This window comes from Chlorocebus sabaeus, chromosome 14 (genome assembly GCF_047675955.1).
Source record: "Chlorocebus sabaeus isolate Y175 chromosome 14, mChlSab1.0.hap1, whole genome shotgun sequence".
Taxonomy (NCBI): Eukaryota; Metazoa; Chordata; class Mammalia; order Primates; family Cercopithecidae; genus Chlorocebus; species Chlorocebus sabaeus.
This window is the reverse complement of record NC_132917.1, coordinates 32,354,063-32,370,269: the sequence shown is the minus strand read 5'-3', so window position 1 is coordinate 32,370,269 and position 16,207 is coordinate 32,354,063. Positions and strand designations below refer to the sequence as shown.

The 16,207-nt window shown below is 41.2% G+C and overlaps 1 protein-coding gene across 1 annotated transcript in view; it reads right to left on the bottom strand.

The window, feature by feature from the left end:
- The window catches only part of TTC27 (tetratricopeptide repeat domain 27), a 187,607-nt gene that overhangs the window by 164,984 nt on the left and 6,416 nt on the right, over window positions 1-16,207 (bottom strand). The window contains exons 4-5 of the mRNA XM_007970975.3: window positions 12,151-12,291; window positions 4,373-4,475 (exon numbers count right to left, since the gene is read on the bottom strand). Of these exons, the coding sequence (XP_007969166.1) occupies window positions 4,373-4,475; window positions 12,151-12,291 (244 nt within the window). The remainder of the gene's footprint in view (window positions 1-4,372; window positions 4,476-12,150; window positions 12,292-16,207) is intronic.

Here is a 16,207-nt window from a genome sequence, read left to right as displayed (position 1 = left end):
CGTTGGCCGGGCGCGGTGGCTCAAGCCTGTAATCCCAGCACTTTGGGAGGCCGAGACGGGCGGATCACGAGGTCAGGAGATCAAGACCATCCTGGCTAACCCGGTGAAACCCCGTCTCTACTAAAAAATACAAAAATCTAGCCGGGCGAGGTGGCGGGCGCCTGTAGTCCCAGCTACTCGGGAGTCTTGAGGCAGGAGAATGGCGTGAACCCGGGAGGCGGAGCTTGCAGTGAGCTGAGATCCGGCCACTGCACTCCAGCCTGGGCGACAGAGCGAAACTCCGCCTCAAAAAAAAAAAAAAAAAGAAACTCCACATCGTTGTGCTGGTTCTTGGGCAACTTCTCTAAGTCTCAATTCTTTGTAAAATGATTTAGCTAGACAAGATTTTCTCTAAAGGGCCTTTCCAAACTAAAGATTTCAGATTAGGATAAAAGCTGTAGATATGGAAAAGAGAGATCAATATAGGTCCCTTGGGGAAGAACTGGTAAGATTTAAGAACTGGCTAGAAATGCACAATGATGGAAAACAATGAGTCAACAATGGAAGCAAAGTTTTGAGCTTTGAAGATAGATAACCCAAGGTTTAAATTTAAAAAGGAGCATGTTGACCCAATAGGCATATATTATTATTTTAATAAATCAGGAGGTTCTCCCTGGAAATGAATATTTGTGACATTCTGGATCAAAATGTCACCCACACTTAAAATGTATGCTAAAACCAAAATCTCTTCTCATGAGATTACTTAAATGCTATGCTAAAATGAAATCCTTAATGGACAATTATAATTACAGACAATGATGTTTAGTACATTCAATAACATTTATTCCAAAGTAGCAAATTTATAAAAAGAAATCAATGTATGCATCAGTTACCAAATGACTGTTTTCTTTCTCTTTTTTTTCTTTTTTTTTTTTTTTGAGGTGGAGTCTCACTCTGTCACCCAGGCTGGAGTTCAGTGGTGTGACCTCGGCTCACTGCAACCTCTACCACCGGGTTCAAGAGATTCTCCTACCGCAGCCTCCCGAGTAGCTGGGATTACAGGCACACACCACAATGTCTGGCTAATTTTTATGTTTTTAGTAGAGATAAGGTTTCACCATGTTGGCCAGGCTGGTCTTGAACTCTTGACCTCAGGTGATCCACTGCATCAGCCTCCCAAAGTGCTGGGATTACAGGCATGAGTCACCACGGAGACTGTTTTTTTGAACACTTTTTCAATGTGGAAACAACCTAATCCCAGAGTCACAGAGCTGCCTGAAACGTCACAGCAGGACTTGATGACAAAGTATTTTAACCCGGTTTCTCTTAGTGACTTTATGAGGTCATCTTCAAACAGCTAAAGTGCAATATTACCTCTCATGCACTATACATAACATGTTTTCAGCACTGGATGCCACGATCAATTGTTGTATGCCCCGAAGTAGTTCTTTAGAGAATCATGCTTTCATTTAGTGTGACATCCAAAAGAATGCTTTAGATTGTACTGAGGAATATATTTTCAAGATTCTGACCTACTCCTATTATAGACGTAATCAGCCCAGCAAAGTTATGCTGACATTATGATAGGCTCTATTCCACTGTATTATACTGGTGTAACATGTCTGGACAAAAACCTAAATATCATACTTGTTCATAAAATCCTTTGCTTATATTTCACAGAATGAAAAAAACAATCCTGCCAACTTTCTGATGATCCTTCAAGGGCAAGATTTCAAATACAATACCCTTCTCTGGGCACTGAATACTATTTCAGTTGTAAGTGACCGTTTGGACAACATCTGGATCAAATCCCAGAACAAAACATTTTAAAAATGAAATCGTTCATGAAAGGTTATAATTCAGTACTATCTATGAACCTATTTAGACCTAGCCAAAATGGACCATTTTATGACTAGATAAACTGAAAAGTGCCATTGATTAGCCTAGAACAGCAACATAAAAAATTCTTAGTTGCAAGGCAAAGCAAATGACATGCTGAAATACAACACAGAAAAGAACTGAGACCTCTTGGGGAATGAGTCACTTAAAGTCACATTTTCCAGCTATCTTAGTTTCTGGTTTGGAACTTAATTTTAACTCATAGAATAGAATCCTCTCCAAAACATACCATATGGTTCCTACCTTTTATTTTATTTTTTTTTTTATTTTTTTTTTATTTTTTATTTTTTTGAGATGCAGTCATGCCCTGTCGCCCAGGCCGGAGTACAATGACGTGATCTTGGCTCACTGCAACCTCTGCTTCCCAGGGTTCACAAAATTCTCCTGCCTCAGCCTCCTGAGTAGTTCGGATTAAAGGTGCCCGCCACCACGCCCAGCTAATTTTTGTATTTTAGTAGAGACGGGGTTTCACGATGTTGGCCAGGCTGGTCTCGAACTCCTGAGCTCGTGATCTACCCGCCTCGGCCTCCCAAAGTGCTGGGATTACAGGCGTGAGCCACTGTGCCTGGCCAGGTTCCTATCTTTTAAAAAGATACATAAGGAAAGCATACAAGGATGTCGGTATGAGAGGATCAGGTTCCAGAACCAATCCTCGGATACCAAGGGATGACTTACAACATTTACGCTCACATCTAATAGGCCCTCTGCTTGACCTTCAGCCTTATGTTACCTAAACATCTTGAAAGAATATAAATTAAGTCCTGGAACAAACAACATAAATGAATCAATTATTATACTGATTGAATAATACTTTCATTATTATCTCTATTTGAATTATGTATACATGGTCATTTTATCTAAGATTAGCATATGTTTATGTATTTCTGTCCTAGAATAAAATAAAAACTGAGAAATTAGTTTCAGCCACTCACCTGGCTTAGGAATATTTATGACTAAACAAGCTATAGTCCTCTCCACTGTATTCTGGCCTAACTTGTTACTGTAAAAACTCTTGAAGGATTGCGGGCTCAGTGGCTCACGCCTGTAATCCCAGCACTTTGGGAGGCCAAGGCAGTCTGATCACCTGAGGTCAGGAGTTCAAGACTAACCTGACCAAAATAGAGAAACCCTGTCTCTACTAAAAATACAAAATTAGCCAGACGTGGTGGCACATGCCTGTAATCCCAGCTACTCAGGAGGCTGAGGCAGGAAAACTGTTTGAACCTAGGAGGCGGAGGTTGCGGTGAGCCAAGATCGCGCTCACCTGGAGTACCCAGGCACTCCAGCCTGGGTAACAAGAGCAAAATTCCGTCTCAAAACATAACATAACATAACATAACATAAAACTCTTGAAGGAAACAGATGCCCAAAAGGTACAGGAGCCTCTTATATATGCATATATGCACATAATATATATATATTATATATATAATATATATTAGATATAACACGAGAGTTATGTTATACCTTCATGAATGTGCTACCTCCATCAAGTACAGATCACTTTTCTCCACACAGAATGATGCTAACTACCACTCCCCATGTCCCTTGGACACACACATACATATTCATTCCATACTCTTTGAATCTGAAAGGAGTCTGGGCTTTGGAACCAGACACAGCTAAAGTCAAATCCCATCTCTGTAACTCAAAAACTCATGGTCAAGTCCAAGCTCATTTACGTTCACGTATTCCTTCACCACAAGAGAATCTGTTTTTGTTTTGTGTGGCAACTTTCGCCAAAAAAAACCATCCCCAAAACTAGGAAGACTGGAAACCAAGTGTTAAGGCACCTAAGATTCTCCTCTTTTTCAAAGTCTTTCCCTAGGATACAGGAGGGATATCTGCAACAAAGGCAGCAGGAGGCACTTACATGGATGTTTGGTTTATAATTATTTGGCAAATTTTTCATTTAAGTTTTAGGTATTTTTCTGCATGTATATTATACGTTACAAAAAATACTAATAAAATCAAATACAAAATAGCCTCCCTACCCATTGTTAACTTCAGTGAAACTTGTTTTCTGTCAACTGTTTTCTTACGCTTTTCTTGATATACTCAATAGGATATAGGATAATTTCTTATTCTTTGTGTCATTTAATACAATTTACTCCAGCTTAAGTTAGTTAAGGACTTTTTTTTTAAAAAAAGAACTAAGAAGAGTACATTTGTTTCCAATGAGGCTTCTTAAAGAACAGAGAAAATATTACAATATCTTTAAACAATTTGAGATAAAATCATACAGCAAATCACCCTTTCTCAGTAGGTAAAGTAAGTGAAAGTAGGTATCTTTTTTAAACTAAAATGACCAAAAGGAACTCTATAATCTGACAACATAACAACTTGTGATATTCTACATCAAAAAAAAAAGAAAGAAACAACTCCAAACAAAAAGGCACTACTACCGGACAAAAAAATAAACGAAAAAGGAGTATATCAGTCAAGTAATTAGAACGGAACTACATGCCCATATCAAACAAAATCTGCTACATACCTTGATCAATACAGTTTTCAGCAAGAGTAAAAAGCAGAGGTGAGCGTTCCTCAAGCAAATGCTGATGAATATTCACACATCTCAAAGTCCACCATGGCAAGCTCTAGGAAAAAAACACCACGTAAGCTGAAATAAAAGGATACTTTAGAAAACTTTTTACATTAACTGAGATGTTTAGAATTTTTTTACATTCATAAAATTAAATTTATTCCTCAATAAGATTACCCATCCACTGCTCTCTTTAGTAATACCAAAACCCACATCTATATCTTCCATAAGAATAACTAACCTCACCTCCATTCTCTCAAAGCCTGTATTTTTTTTTTTAGCCACTGGACTTCCTGATGCCATTTTGAACTTGTCATCTCCTCCTTTAAAATATAAGTTGTGGCTGGGCATGGTGGCTCACGCCTGTAATCACAACATTTTGGGAGGCTGAGGCGGGCAGATCACAAGGTCAGGGAGGCTGAGGCGGGCAGATCACAAGACCAACCCGGCCAACATGGTGAAACCCCATCTCTACAAAAATACAAAAATTAGTCGGGCGTGGTGGCAGGCACCTGTAGTCCCAGCTACTCAGGAGGCTGAGACAGGAGAATCGCCTGAACCCCAGAGGCAGAGGTTGCAGTAAGCCAAGATCGTGCCACTGCACTCCACCCAGGGTGACAGAGCAAGACTCCTCAAAAATATATATATATACACACACACACACACACACACACAAACATACATATGTGTGTGTGTATACATATATATATATATATATATATATGTTGTAATTGCCAGGTGCAGTGGCTCCCGCCTTTGGGAGGCTGAGGCAGGTGGATCACCCGAGGTCAAGAGTTTGAGACCAGCCTGGCCAACATGGTGAAACCCTGTCTCTACTAAAAATACAAAAATTAACCAGGCAAGGTGATGCGCGCCTGTAGTCCCAGCTACTCAGGAGGCTGAGGCAGGAGAATTGCTTGAACCTGGGAGGCAGAGGTTGCAGTGAGCCGAGGATGCGCCATTGCACTCTAGCCTGGGCGACATGGCGAGACCCTGTTTCAAAAAAAAAAAAGGTTGTATTCATCCTGCTCTGTGGCACTCTCTTACCACTTTAATCCAAGTACCAACTCCTTCAGAGGCCTCCCGCAAGAACCCCCAAGAACCCCCTATGGGGGTGATTTTTCCATCACCTGAACTTCCAGCACATTATCTGTAATTCCCTTGCAAACACATTCCACTGCATTTTATGTATGTCATCCCAGGTTCCAATATTGTCTACTATCCAACAAGATAAGAAATCACGTCTTATTCATCTCTATGTCCTCCTCAAAGCAATATATTTTACACAATCTACACAGTAAGAAATACGTTGGATTCAGATGATCCCCCAAACTGAGAAGATTGCTTCCACACCCGTATGAAACCTCTTCCTTACAGTCTTCTGCTAGTGTGGCGCATACTGATCTTTCACTTCTTTGAATTTCTACACTGTTCCTAAAAGTTGGCACCATATTGGACAGCACTTGTTTTTCAAGTTTATAACTCTACCTGAGCCATACATTTCTGAGGGCAGAAACCGTTTTTTTTTTTTTTTTTTTTTTTTCCTTTTTGAGGCAAAGTCTCACTCTGTCGCCCAGGCTGGAGTGCAGTGGCGTGACCACACCTCACTGCAGTCTGGACCTCCCCAGGCTCAGGTGATCCTCCCACTTCAGCTTTTCTAGACACAAGAATTTAGATACATCCAGTCAAAAAGATTTCACTTTTAAGAAAACACATAATACAAGGCCAGGCACAGTGGCTCACACTTGTATTCCCAGCACTTTGGGTAGCGGGAAGCTCACTTGAGGCCATAAATTCAAGACCAGCCTGGGCAACACAGTGAGAACCCATTTCTACAAAAAAAACTTTTAGATAGCTGAGCGTGGTGGTGCATATCTGTAATCCTAGCTACTCAGGAGTTTAACGTTATAGTCAGCTGTGATCATACCACTATACTCCAGGTTGGGCAACAGAGAAGACACTCTGACTCTTAAAACAAAACAAAACAAAAGAGCATGCTGAACTCTTAAAAATCAGATCTATAAATTAACTCTCAAACCAAAAATCTTTATATGGGGGAGGGAAGAATAAAACAAATATAGAAAGCATAGCCTATTTTGCTACTAGTAAGTGTAACAGACCTTTTTTCAGTTTGTCAAGAATTGCTTAATATAAAAATAGAGAGCCGTCACAGTAGCTCATGCCTGCAATCCCAGCACTTTGGGAAGCCAAGGTAGGAAGATCACTTGAAGCCACAAGTTTCAGACAAGCCTGGGCAATGCAGTGAGATCCCAACTCTACAAAAATAAAAATAAAAATTGAAAAATTGAAAATTGAGGCCAGGCACGGTGGCTCACGCCACCCAACACTAAGGGAGGCTGAGGCAAGCAGATCATCGAGGTCAGGAGTTCGAGACCAGCCTGACCAACATGGTGAAAATCCATCTCTACCAAAAATATAAAAAAATTAGCTGGGTGTGGTGGTACATGCCTGTAGTCCCAGCTACTTGGGAGGCTGAGGCAGCAGAATCACTTGAATCTGGGAGGCAGAGGTTGCAGTGGGCTGAGATAATGCCACTGCACTCCAGCCTGGGCGACAGAGTAAGACTCTGTCTCAAAAAAATAAAAAAAGAAAGAAAAAATTGATGCATTAATAAAAAAGCAAACTGAAGTCTTGCTTTAGATAATTTCTAGATTTTATCTCCTGATTATAACACTTATTACAGAATGGTCTGATTGAGAAGTCACAATAGTCAAGAACCTCCCAGACAGCAGGGAGCAGTAGTATACTCACAAGGCACCAAATAAATATTTGCCAGTTTATCCCATTTTATAAATGGAAACTGATATTCAGAGAAATTAACTAGCATAAGGTCACACAGCTGTTAATTTCAAAACCAAGACTCATTTTACTCAACCACTTACATAATACTAATTCTAGTCTATATACTTCATAGATTAGGGGTTATGGGAAAATCTGCTTCTTCTATAATTTCGCAAAAATAATATCATCATAAATAATTTGATACATTTCTTAGGAGTCAGGTTACTCAAAAATTAATTTAAAAGGTTAAAATTAACTTGGATAAGTATGTAATGTTTCTTTACTACTTTATCTTAATTCATCAAATAAGCCATTTTTAATAACACCCTTAAGAGAATGATATAAGCCAGGTGCCTGTAGTCCCAGCTGCTCAGGAGGCTGGAGCAGGAGGATCACTTGAGCCCACAAGCTGAAGGCCATCCTGGACAACATAGCAAGACAACATCTCAAAAAAAAAAAAAAAAAGCCGAAAGGAAGGAAGGAAGGGAGGGAGGGAGGGAGGGAGAAAGGGAGGGTGGGAAAAAAGAAAGATATAGTAAAGACACACAGGAAAAATCTATAATAGAAAGAATAATGCTTCAATTGAATGATAAGAGAAGCCAGGCAGGATGGTGTGCTCCTGAAGTTCCAGCTACTCAGGAGGCTGAGGTGGGAGGATCACTTGGGGCCAGGAGTTCAAGATCAGCCTGGGCAACATAGTGAGACCCTGTCTCCCATCTCAAAAAAAGAAAAAAAAAGAAAAAGAAACTCAAAATTTCAGCACAAAATGATGTATACATAGTGATATACTACAGGAAAACGGGTTTTTAAGCAGAAGTCAAAAGTTGTTTATATCTGGCAAGCAATTAAGGTAACTTGCCTCTGCAACCCTACAAGAATGACATCTACAACCAGTAGAGCACATATTTATTAATTCTCCTAAGTTGTTGACAGTATATATATTATTTTTCAAATGATGCTTAACATACTTTTTTTTTTTTGGAGACAGTCTCACTCTGTCACCTGGGCTGGAGAACAGTGCGCGATCTTGGCTCACTGCAACCTCCGCCTTCCGCATTCAAGCAATATTCCTGCCTCAGCCTCTTGAGTAGCTGGGATTACAGGCACGCACCACCATGCCTGGCTAATTTTTTTTTTTTTTTTTTTTGAGACAGAGTTTCACTGTGTCACTCAGGCTGGAGTGCAGTGGAACCATCTCGGTTCACTGCAAACTCCGCCTCCCGGGCTCAGGAGATTCTCCTGCTTCAGCCTTCCAAGTAGCTGAGATTACAGGGACCCACCACTACACCTGGCTAATTTTTGTATTTTTAATAGAAATGAAGTTTCACTGTGTTGGCCAGTTCGGCCTCAAACTCCTGACCTCACGTGATCCATCTGCCTCGGCCTCTCAAAGTGCTGGGATTACAGGAGTGAACCACCGTGCCCGGCGACGCCTGGCTAATTTTTGTATTTTTAGTAAAGACAGGGTGTCGCCATGTTGGCCAGACTGGTGTCAAACTCCTGACCTCAGGTGATCCACCAGCCTCAGCCTACCAAAGTGCTGGTATTACAGGCGAGAGCCGCTGCACTCAGACAACGCTTAACATACTTGAAGAAAATTTTTGAGCAACTTAAAAACCTTCTCACTCATTCATTAGTGACCATAAGATCTCAATAGAAAGAAAATAATGCCATTTGGCAGCCTCATGGCTTGGCGATACTTTACTTAAAGCGGCAGGGCACGGTGGCTCACGCCTGTAACCCCAGTAATTTGGAAGGCCGAGGCGGGTGGATCACTTGAGGTCAGGAGTTTGAGACCAGTTGGCCAACACAGTAAAACCCAGTTTCTACTAAAAGTACAAAAAAATTAGCAGGGCATGGTGGCACATGCCCGTAATCCCTACTAGGGAGGCTGAGGTAGGAGAATCGCTTGAACCCAGGAGGCAGAGGTTGCAGTGAGCCGAGATCACGCCACTGCACTTCAGCCTGGGCAACAGAGCAAGACTCTGTCTCAATAAATAAATAAATAAATAAATAAATAAATAAATAAAACAATAGCGCAAAGTAATCGTCAGTCTATAAGACCATTTAACTCAGATCAACTTACTTAGGGGAAAAATGTTTTACTCAAGTTACTATCACTAAGAGCTCAAAAGATGAAGCCTCATATATGCTAAGACATGTTGAAATCCATGTATTAAAAACCCTTCAATTAGCCAGGCATGGTGGTACACACCTGTAGTCCCAGCTACTTGGGAGGCTGAGGCGGGAGAATCACTTGAACCTGGGAGGCGCAGGTTGCAGTGAGCCAAGATCGCACCACTGTACTCCAGCCTGGGCGACAGAGCAAGACGCTGTCTCAAAAACAAAAACTCTTCCAGGCTGGGAATGGTGGCTTATGCCTATAATCTCAGCACTTAGGGGAGATGGAGACAGGTCAGTCACTTGAGCCCACAAGTTCAAGACCAGCCTGGGCAACAGGTGAGACCCTGTCTCTACAAAAAAAATACAAAAATTAGCTGGGTGTGGTGGCACATGCCTGTAGTCCAAGTTACTTGGGAGGCTGAGGTGGGAGGATGGCTTCAGCCCAGGAGGCAGAGGTTGCAGTAAGCTGAGTTCATGCCACTGCATTCCAGCCTGGGCAACAGAGACAGACCCTGTCTTAAAAAAACAAAAAAAAAAAACAAAAACAAACAAACAAAAAAACACCCTCTAGTGCAATGGATTCCAAATCCTCTGGCTCTCATGAGAGTTGCAAATAGAGGCATTACTTCCCTTCTTACCTCTTCTTTTAAAACAAATTTAGGCCAGGTGTGGTAGCTCATGACTGTGATCCCAGCACTTTGGGAGGCCAAGGCAAGCAGGTTACTTGAGGTTAGGAGTTTGAAACCAACATGGCCAACATGTTGAAACCATGTCTCTACTAAAAATACAAAAAATTAGCCAAACGTGGTGGTGGGCACCCATAATCCCAGCTACTCAGGAGGCTGAGGCATGAGAATTGCTTGAACCTGTGAGGCAGAGGTTGCAGTGAGCCAAGATCACACTACTATACTACAGCCTGTGCGACACAGTGAGACTCCATCTCAAAAAAAATAAATAAATAAATAAACTTTAGTGTATAATCTTAAATGCTTAGGAAAGTAAGCCCTTACATAGCACAGACCAAGTCTCCTTTCACCTATAGAAATACTGTGATTCTTGGGCAGGGCACAGTAGCTCACGCCTGTAATCCCAGAACTTTGGGAGGCTGAGGTGGGCGGATCATCCGAGGTCGGGAGTTCGAGACCAGCCTGACCAATGTGGAGAAATCTCATCGCTACTAAAAACAAAAAAATTAGCCAGGCACAGTGGCAGCCGCTTGTAGTCCCAGCTGCCTGGGAGGCTGAGGCAGGAGAATGGCATGAACCCAGGAGGTGGAGCTTGAAGTGAGCTGAGATCACACCACTGCATTCCAGCCTGGGTGACAGAGCGAGACTCTGTCTCAGAAAAATAAATAAATAAAAATACAAAATTAGCCAGACATGGTGGCTCATGCGTGTAATCCCAGCTACTTGGGAAGCTGAGACAGGAGAATCACTTGAACCCAGGAGGCGGAGGTTGTGATGAGCCAAGATCGCGCCATTCCACTCCAGCCTGGGCAACAAGAGTGAAACTCCATCTCAAAAAAAAAAAAAAAAAAAGAAACAACTATTGTGTTTCTTAAAAATTGTCAGCCAAAATTGGGAGATTTCACATAAAATTTAGATGTACTATTTCTGACACTATGGGGTCTGCAGCACACCAGGTTGCAACAATCAGATGAAGCAGGGGTCAGCCAGGCACAGCCTGTGCACAAATCCAGTCCACTACTGGTTTCCACAGAGCTCACGAACTGAAAATCGTTTTTACATTTTTATATCACTGGGAAAATCAAGAATAGTATTTTGTTAATGTGAGAAGTATAGAAAATGTAAGTTTCAGTGTCCACAAATAAAGCTTTACTGGAAGACAGTCATGTCCATTTAATGAAACATTGTCTACAGCTGCTTTAACACTACAATGCAGCAGAGTTGAATAGCAGCAACACAGACTGCACACTGCATAGCTGACAACCTCCACTAAACCTCCAAAGACTGTCTTTTCTTTCTGCATATTAGCATGCTGTGTGTATATTTGTCCTCACTAGTTTATATGAAGAAACCATATAAATCCAACCCAAATAATGACATAACATAGAATGTGAGCCAGGAAACAGAAATTAAGACCCATTAAATTTTGGTCACTGCTCATTATCCTGTATGAAATTCATAAAAGACTATGAGGTATGTCTTTTTTTCATTGTTTTTGTTTTGTTTTGTTTTGGTTTTTCTGAGACAGAGTCTCGCTCTGTTGCCCAGGCTGGAGAGCAACGCCGGCTCACTGCAACCTCCATCTCCCAGGTTCAAGCAATTCTCCTGCCTCAGCCTCGCAAGTAGCTGGGATTACAGGCGCCCACCACCACACTCAGCTAATTTTGTATTTTTAGTAGAGATGGAGTTTCACCATGTTAGCCAGCCTGGTCTCGAACTCCTGACCTCGGGTGACTCGCCCACCTCAGCCTCTCAAAGTTATGCACGTGAGCTACCGGATTGTGCACGTGAGCTACCGGATTGTGCACGTGAGCTACCAGGTCCAGCCCAAGGCATATTTTTAAATCAATATTTAAGATTTCTGCAAATGAACATTTATATGTATACAGTACACACATAAATCCTATTAAGGAGGTACAATATAATCTCATTCTAAACTAGATCAATCTCATGAGGGAAAAAAAGTTTTTGCTTATTTTCATCAGATTTTTAAATTACATACATAGAAGACTTAGAAAACAAAATAAACCAAGACATTGTCAGCAACACATCTACAGTCTGGTGTTAATAAGCACAAAAGTCACACCAGGGTATGAATCTCATGGATCCTTCCCTTACCTGAATAGCTGTCAGTTTATGTCTTACATTCACTAGGATAACGCGTGCTAATAAAAGCAGTATGGGCTTCAAGGTCAGGCTGTAGATCGATTCACCATCTAGAGCAAGCAGGCTCAGAACAAATGCATCCAGTCCTTTAACCTGAAAAAAGGATTATAAACTAAGATGATATAATTTAACAAAAGATTAATCTTTATAGGTCTTATAATAATACAAAGATTTTCCAGTCAACTCAGTTTTGAAACAAAAGCATTAATATATTACACAGCAATTGGCACTGGACAGAATTATAACACTGCAAATGCCCTTAGACATCTATAAACCCAGCCCGCCCTGATGGATGGCCATCCATCTGATCAAACTTGATTTTTTAGGTTTTTTTTTTTTTTGAGATGGGAGTCTCACTCTGTTGCCCAGGCTAGAGTGCAGTGGCGCGATCTTTGCTCACTGCAACCTCCGTCTCCCGGGCTCAAGTGATCCTCCTGTCTGGGCGAACAGCTGGGACGCCAGGCACGCACCATCACATCTGGCTAAGTTTTTGTATTTTTAGTAAAGATGGGGTTTCACCATGTTGGCCAAGCTGGTCTCTAACTCCTGACCTTAAGTGATCCCCTGCATCGGTCTCCCAAAGTGCTGGGATTACAGGCGAAAGCTACCGCACCTGGCATGTTCAAACTTTAGAGAAACAAGGAACTAAAAAAAATGATAGCATTGAAGAGATATCATCACTTCATAAATTTACTTACAACAAAATACTATCTCAATGAAAAGCATCCCTATGTTAAAGTATTTATACTAAATAGTGTATTTGATATTTATATTAAACACCAATATTTCACTTAAGCTTCAATACATGGAAAATGTCATTATAAAGTAAGTCTCTCCTCCGTAATTTCTATCAAGCCAAACAATCAACAAGGTCTCATACATCAAATGCTGAATGGGCATATGACCACGCACCAGAGTGAGCAGAAGACTGCAAAATAAAAAGGATGCCTCTGAAAAATGCACTCCTGTGTTGTACAGAGATTTTTTACAATGGACAAGGTTGTTAAAATTTGGATGGCAGAATTTTAACAACTGCCATAAAATAGCAAGCAAGAATCCTCACCCATCAAGAACATGGGTTCCAATGTCAAAGGATAGTGTCCTTTCTCTGCTTCTCATTAGTTTGTGAGTACATGTAAATTTTTCCCACAATTTTTTCCCGATGAAGCCTCAGTTTCATCAATTATAAAATGAAATACCTGGGCCCAGTGCAGAGGCTCACACCAATATATACTACCTGGAGAGCATTACCTGTGACACTCAAGCTAGGCTGTGAGTACAAAGGAGATTTATTATTTAAATTGTATACATTTCATATGCTCTTTTAAGTGTTGGTGGTAGTTCCAATAAAAAAGTTAAAATCAAAGACTTACTCAAAATTTCCTACAACTCCAAATGATCTCCATCAAGTCTGATTTTTCACTGATAAAAGCGGCAAGCTCAAAGCATCCTTTTCCCACAAACACTATGCTGTTCTCTCCTCTAAATTCCTGCTCATATGACTGCACCTAGAATGTATATTTTCCTCTTCTCTATCCATTTTCTAACCACCCTTCAGGTTCTAGCTCAAAGTCCACTTCCAACTAAAAGGTCTTCTTTGACAAAATCCAGCTTCCAGAAATCTCTTTGTTAATGGCAATATTTCTTATGGTCTGAACTTCTCATGAAATTCATTTTCATACTGTTTTGATTTGCTACCTGAATTTACAGGTGCTTCTACACTAGTGTAGAAGAGTACTGGATTTTGGAACCAGAAAATGTGGATTCCAATGCCCCAGCTATAAGATCTCTGACAAGATTATTTTGCCACGCTGAGCTTCAGTCTTTTCATCTATAGATTACCTCAAATCTGTAAGGACCAAATTGACATAAGAAATGTGAATTAAGGCCAGGCGCGGTGGCTCACACCTGTAATCCCAACACTTTGGGAGGCCGAGGTGAGTGGATCATCTGAGGTCAGGAGTTCGAAACCACCCTGGCCAACATGCTGGAACCCCGTCTCTACTAAAAATACAAAAATTAGCCGGGAATGGTGGTGAGCGCCTGTAGTCCCAGCTGCTTGGGAGGCTGAGGCAGTAGAATCATTTGACCCGGGAGGCAGAGACTGCAGTGAGCCGAGATTGCACCACTGCACTCCAGCCTGGGCGACAGAGTGAGACTCTATCTCAAAAAAAAAAAAAAAAAAGGAATGCGAATTAAGCACCATTCAAACCACACATCAGTGCTCAGGAGATATTTATGGCTTTGGTTGTTTGGTAGATTTCTAATCTATACTATAGGGCCATAGAAGCCAGAAACTGATTCATACATAAGAGAGGGAATGAGATGTTTCATAAATACATTTCTAGATAATTGAAGCTTATCTCTTTAAGTGCTACAATCATTTGGGGTTTGGGGTTTTTTACCCCCATTTTGGATGAAAACCTCTGTAGAACATAAATTATAAATTCCCTTCATAGACATAAGATACAAAACATCTTTTAACCTTTCAATTATAATTAGGATCAGCATTATGAATTAGAATTACTCTAATGAAGTATATATAGTGACTCACTAACCCGATATGCAAAGAGTTAATTATTGTGGTTTTCACATTATGCTTGTTTTTGCACTTCTTCTCTTCCTACTGCCCCCTCATCAAATTATTAAGACATAGCTCTAATAATTCTATTCCACATTTACTTGCTACTCCTAATTCTTTTTTTCCTTTTTTCTTATTTTTTGAAATGGAATCTTACTCTGTTGCCCAGGCTGGTGTGCAGTGGCACAATCTTGGCTCACTGCAACCTCTGCCTCCTGAGTTCAAGCGATTCTCCTGCCTCAGCCTCCTTAGTAGCTGGGATTACAGGCGTGTGCCACCACGCCTGGCTAATTTTTGTATTTTTAGTAGAGACGGGGTTTCACCATGTTGGTCAGGCTGGTCTCGAACTCCTGACCTTGTGATCCGCCCGCCTTGGCCTCCCAAAGTGCTGGGATTACAGGCGTGAGCCACCGTGCCTGGCCTACTTGTGACACCTAATTCTGAGAAACCAGGTAACACTAGGTCTGTTTTGCTGCAGAAGCTCTGGATGCACTTTGGTGATTTTGAACATAGCTATCAATCACTCAGCTTTTTCCAGGTTGAGTGGTTGATAGCCATGTTCAAAATCACCAAAGTGGCTGGATAAATCAAAGTTCTTACTTTGATTTAAACCATACTTCTTTTGTAGATATCTCATACTAGCCAGACCCTCTACATAGGAGCTCAAAAATTCCTGAGGAACTCAAACTTCAAGCTCTAATGATGGCACACTGGCACAGATCAATAATATTATCTTCACAATGGATAATAATCACCATAAAGCAATGCTGTGCCAGGCACTTTAATAAAGTATTTGTAATTTAAAGCCACCCCTGGGAGCAAACCACTCCTGGGAGCCATTCTTAAGTATAGTATCAAAACTTACCTGCAAGCTGGGAATGGTGGCTCACACCTGTAAACCCAGCACTTTGGGAGGCTGAGGCAGGCAGATCACTTGAGGTCAGGAGTTCAAGACCAGCCTGGCCAACATGGTGAAAACCCATCTCTACTAAAAATACAAAAATTAGCCGAGTGTGGTAACGCATGCCTGTAATCCCAGCTACTGGGGGAGCTGAAACAGAAGAATTGCTTGAACCCATGGGGCAGAGGTTGCAGTGAGCTGAGATCACGCCACTGCACTCCAGCCTGGGTGACAGAGCAGACTCTGTCTCAAAAAATTAATTAGTTAATTAATTAATTAAAAACTTACCTGAAATAAAATTAGATTTCCAGATTTGCTGTTTTGCCATTAAAGATCTTTATGTACAGTGCTCACATCTATAATCCCAGCACTTTGGAAGGCTGAGGCAGGCAGACCACTTGAGCCCAGGAGTTTGAGACCAGCCTGGGCTACATGGCAAAACTCCATCTCTACAAAAAAATTAGCTGGGCATGGTGGCATGCAACTGTAGTCTCTGCTACTTGGGAGGCTGAGGTGGGAAGATCACC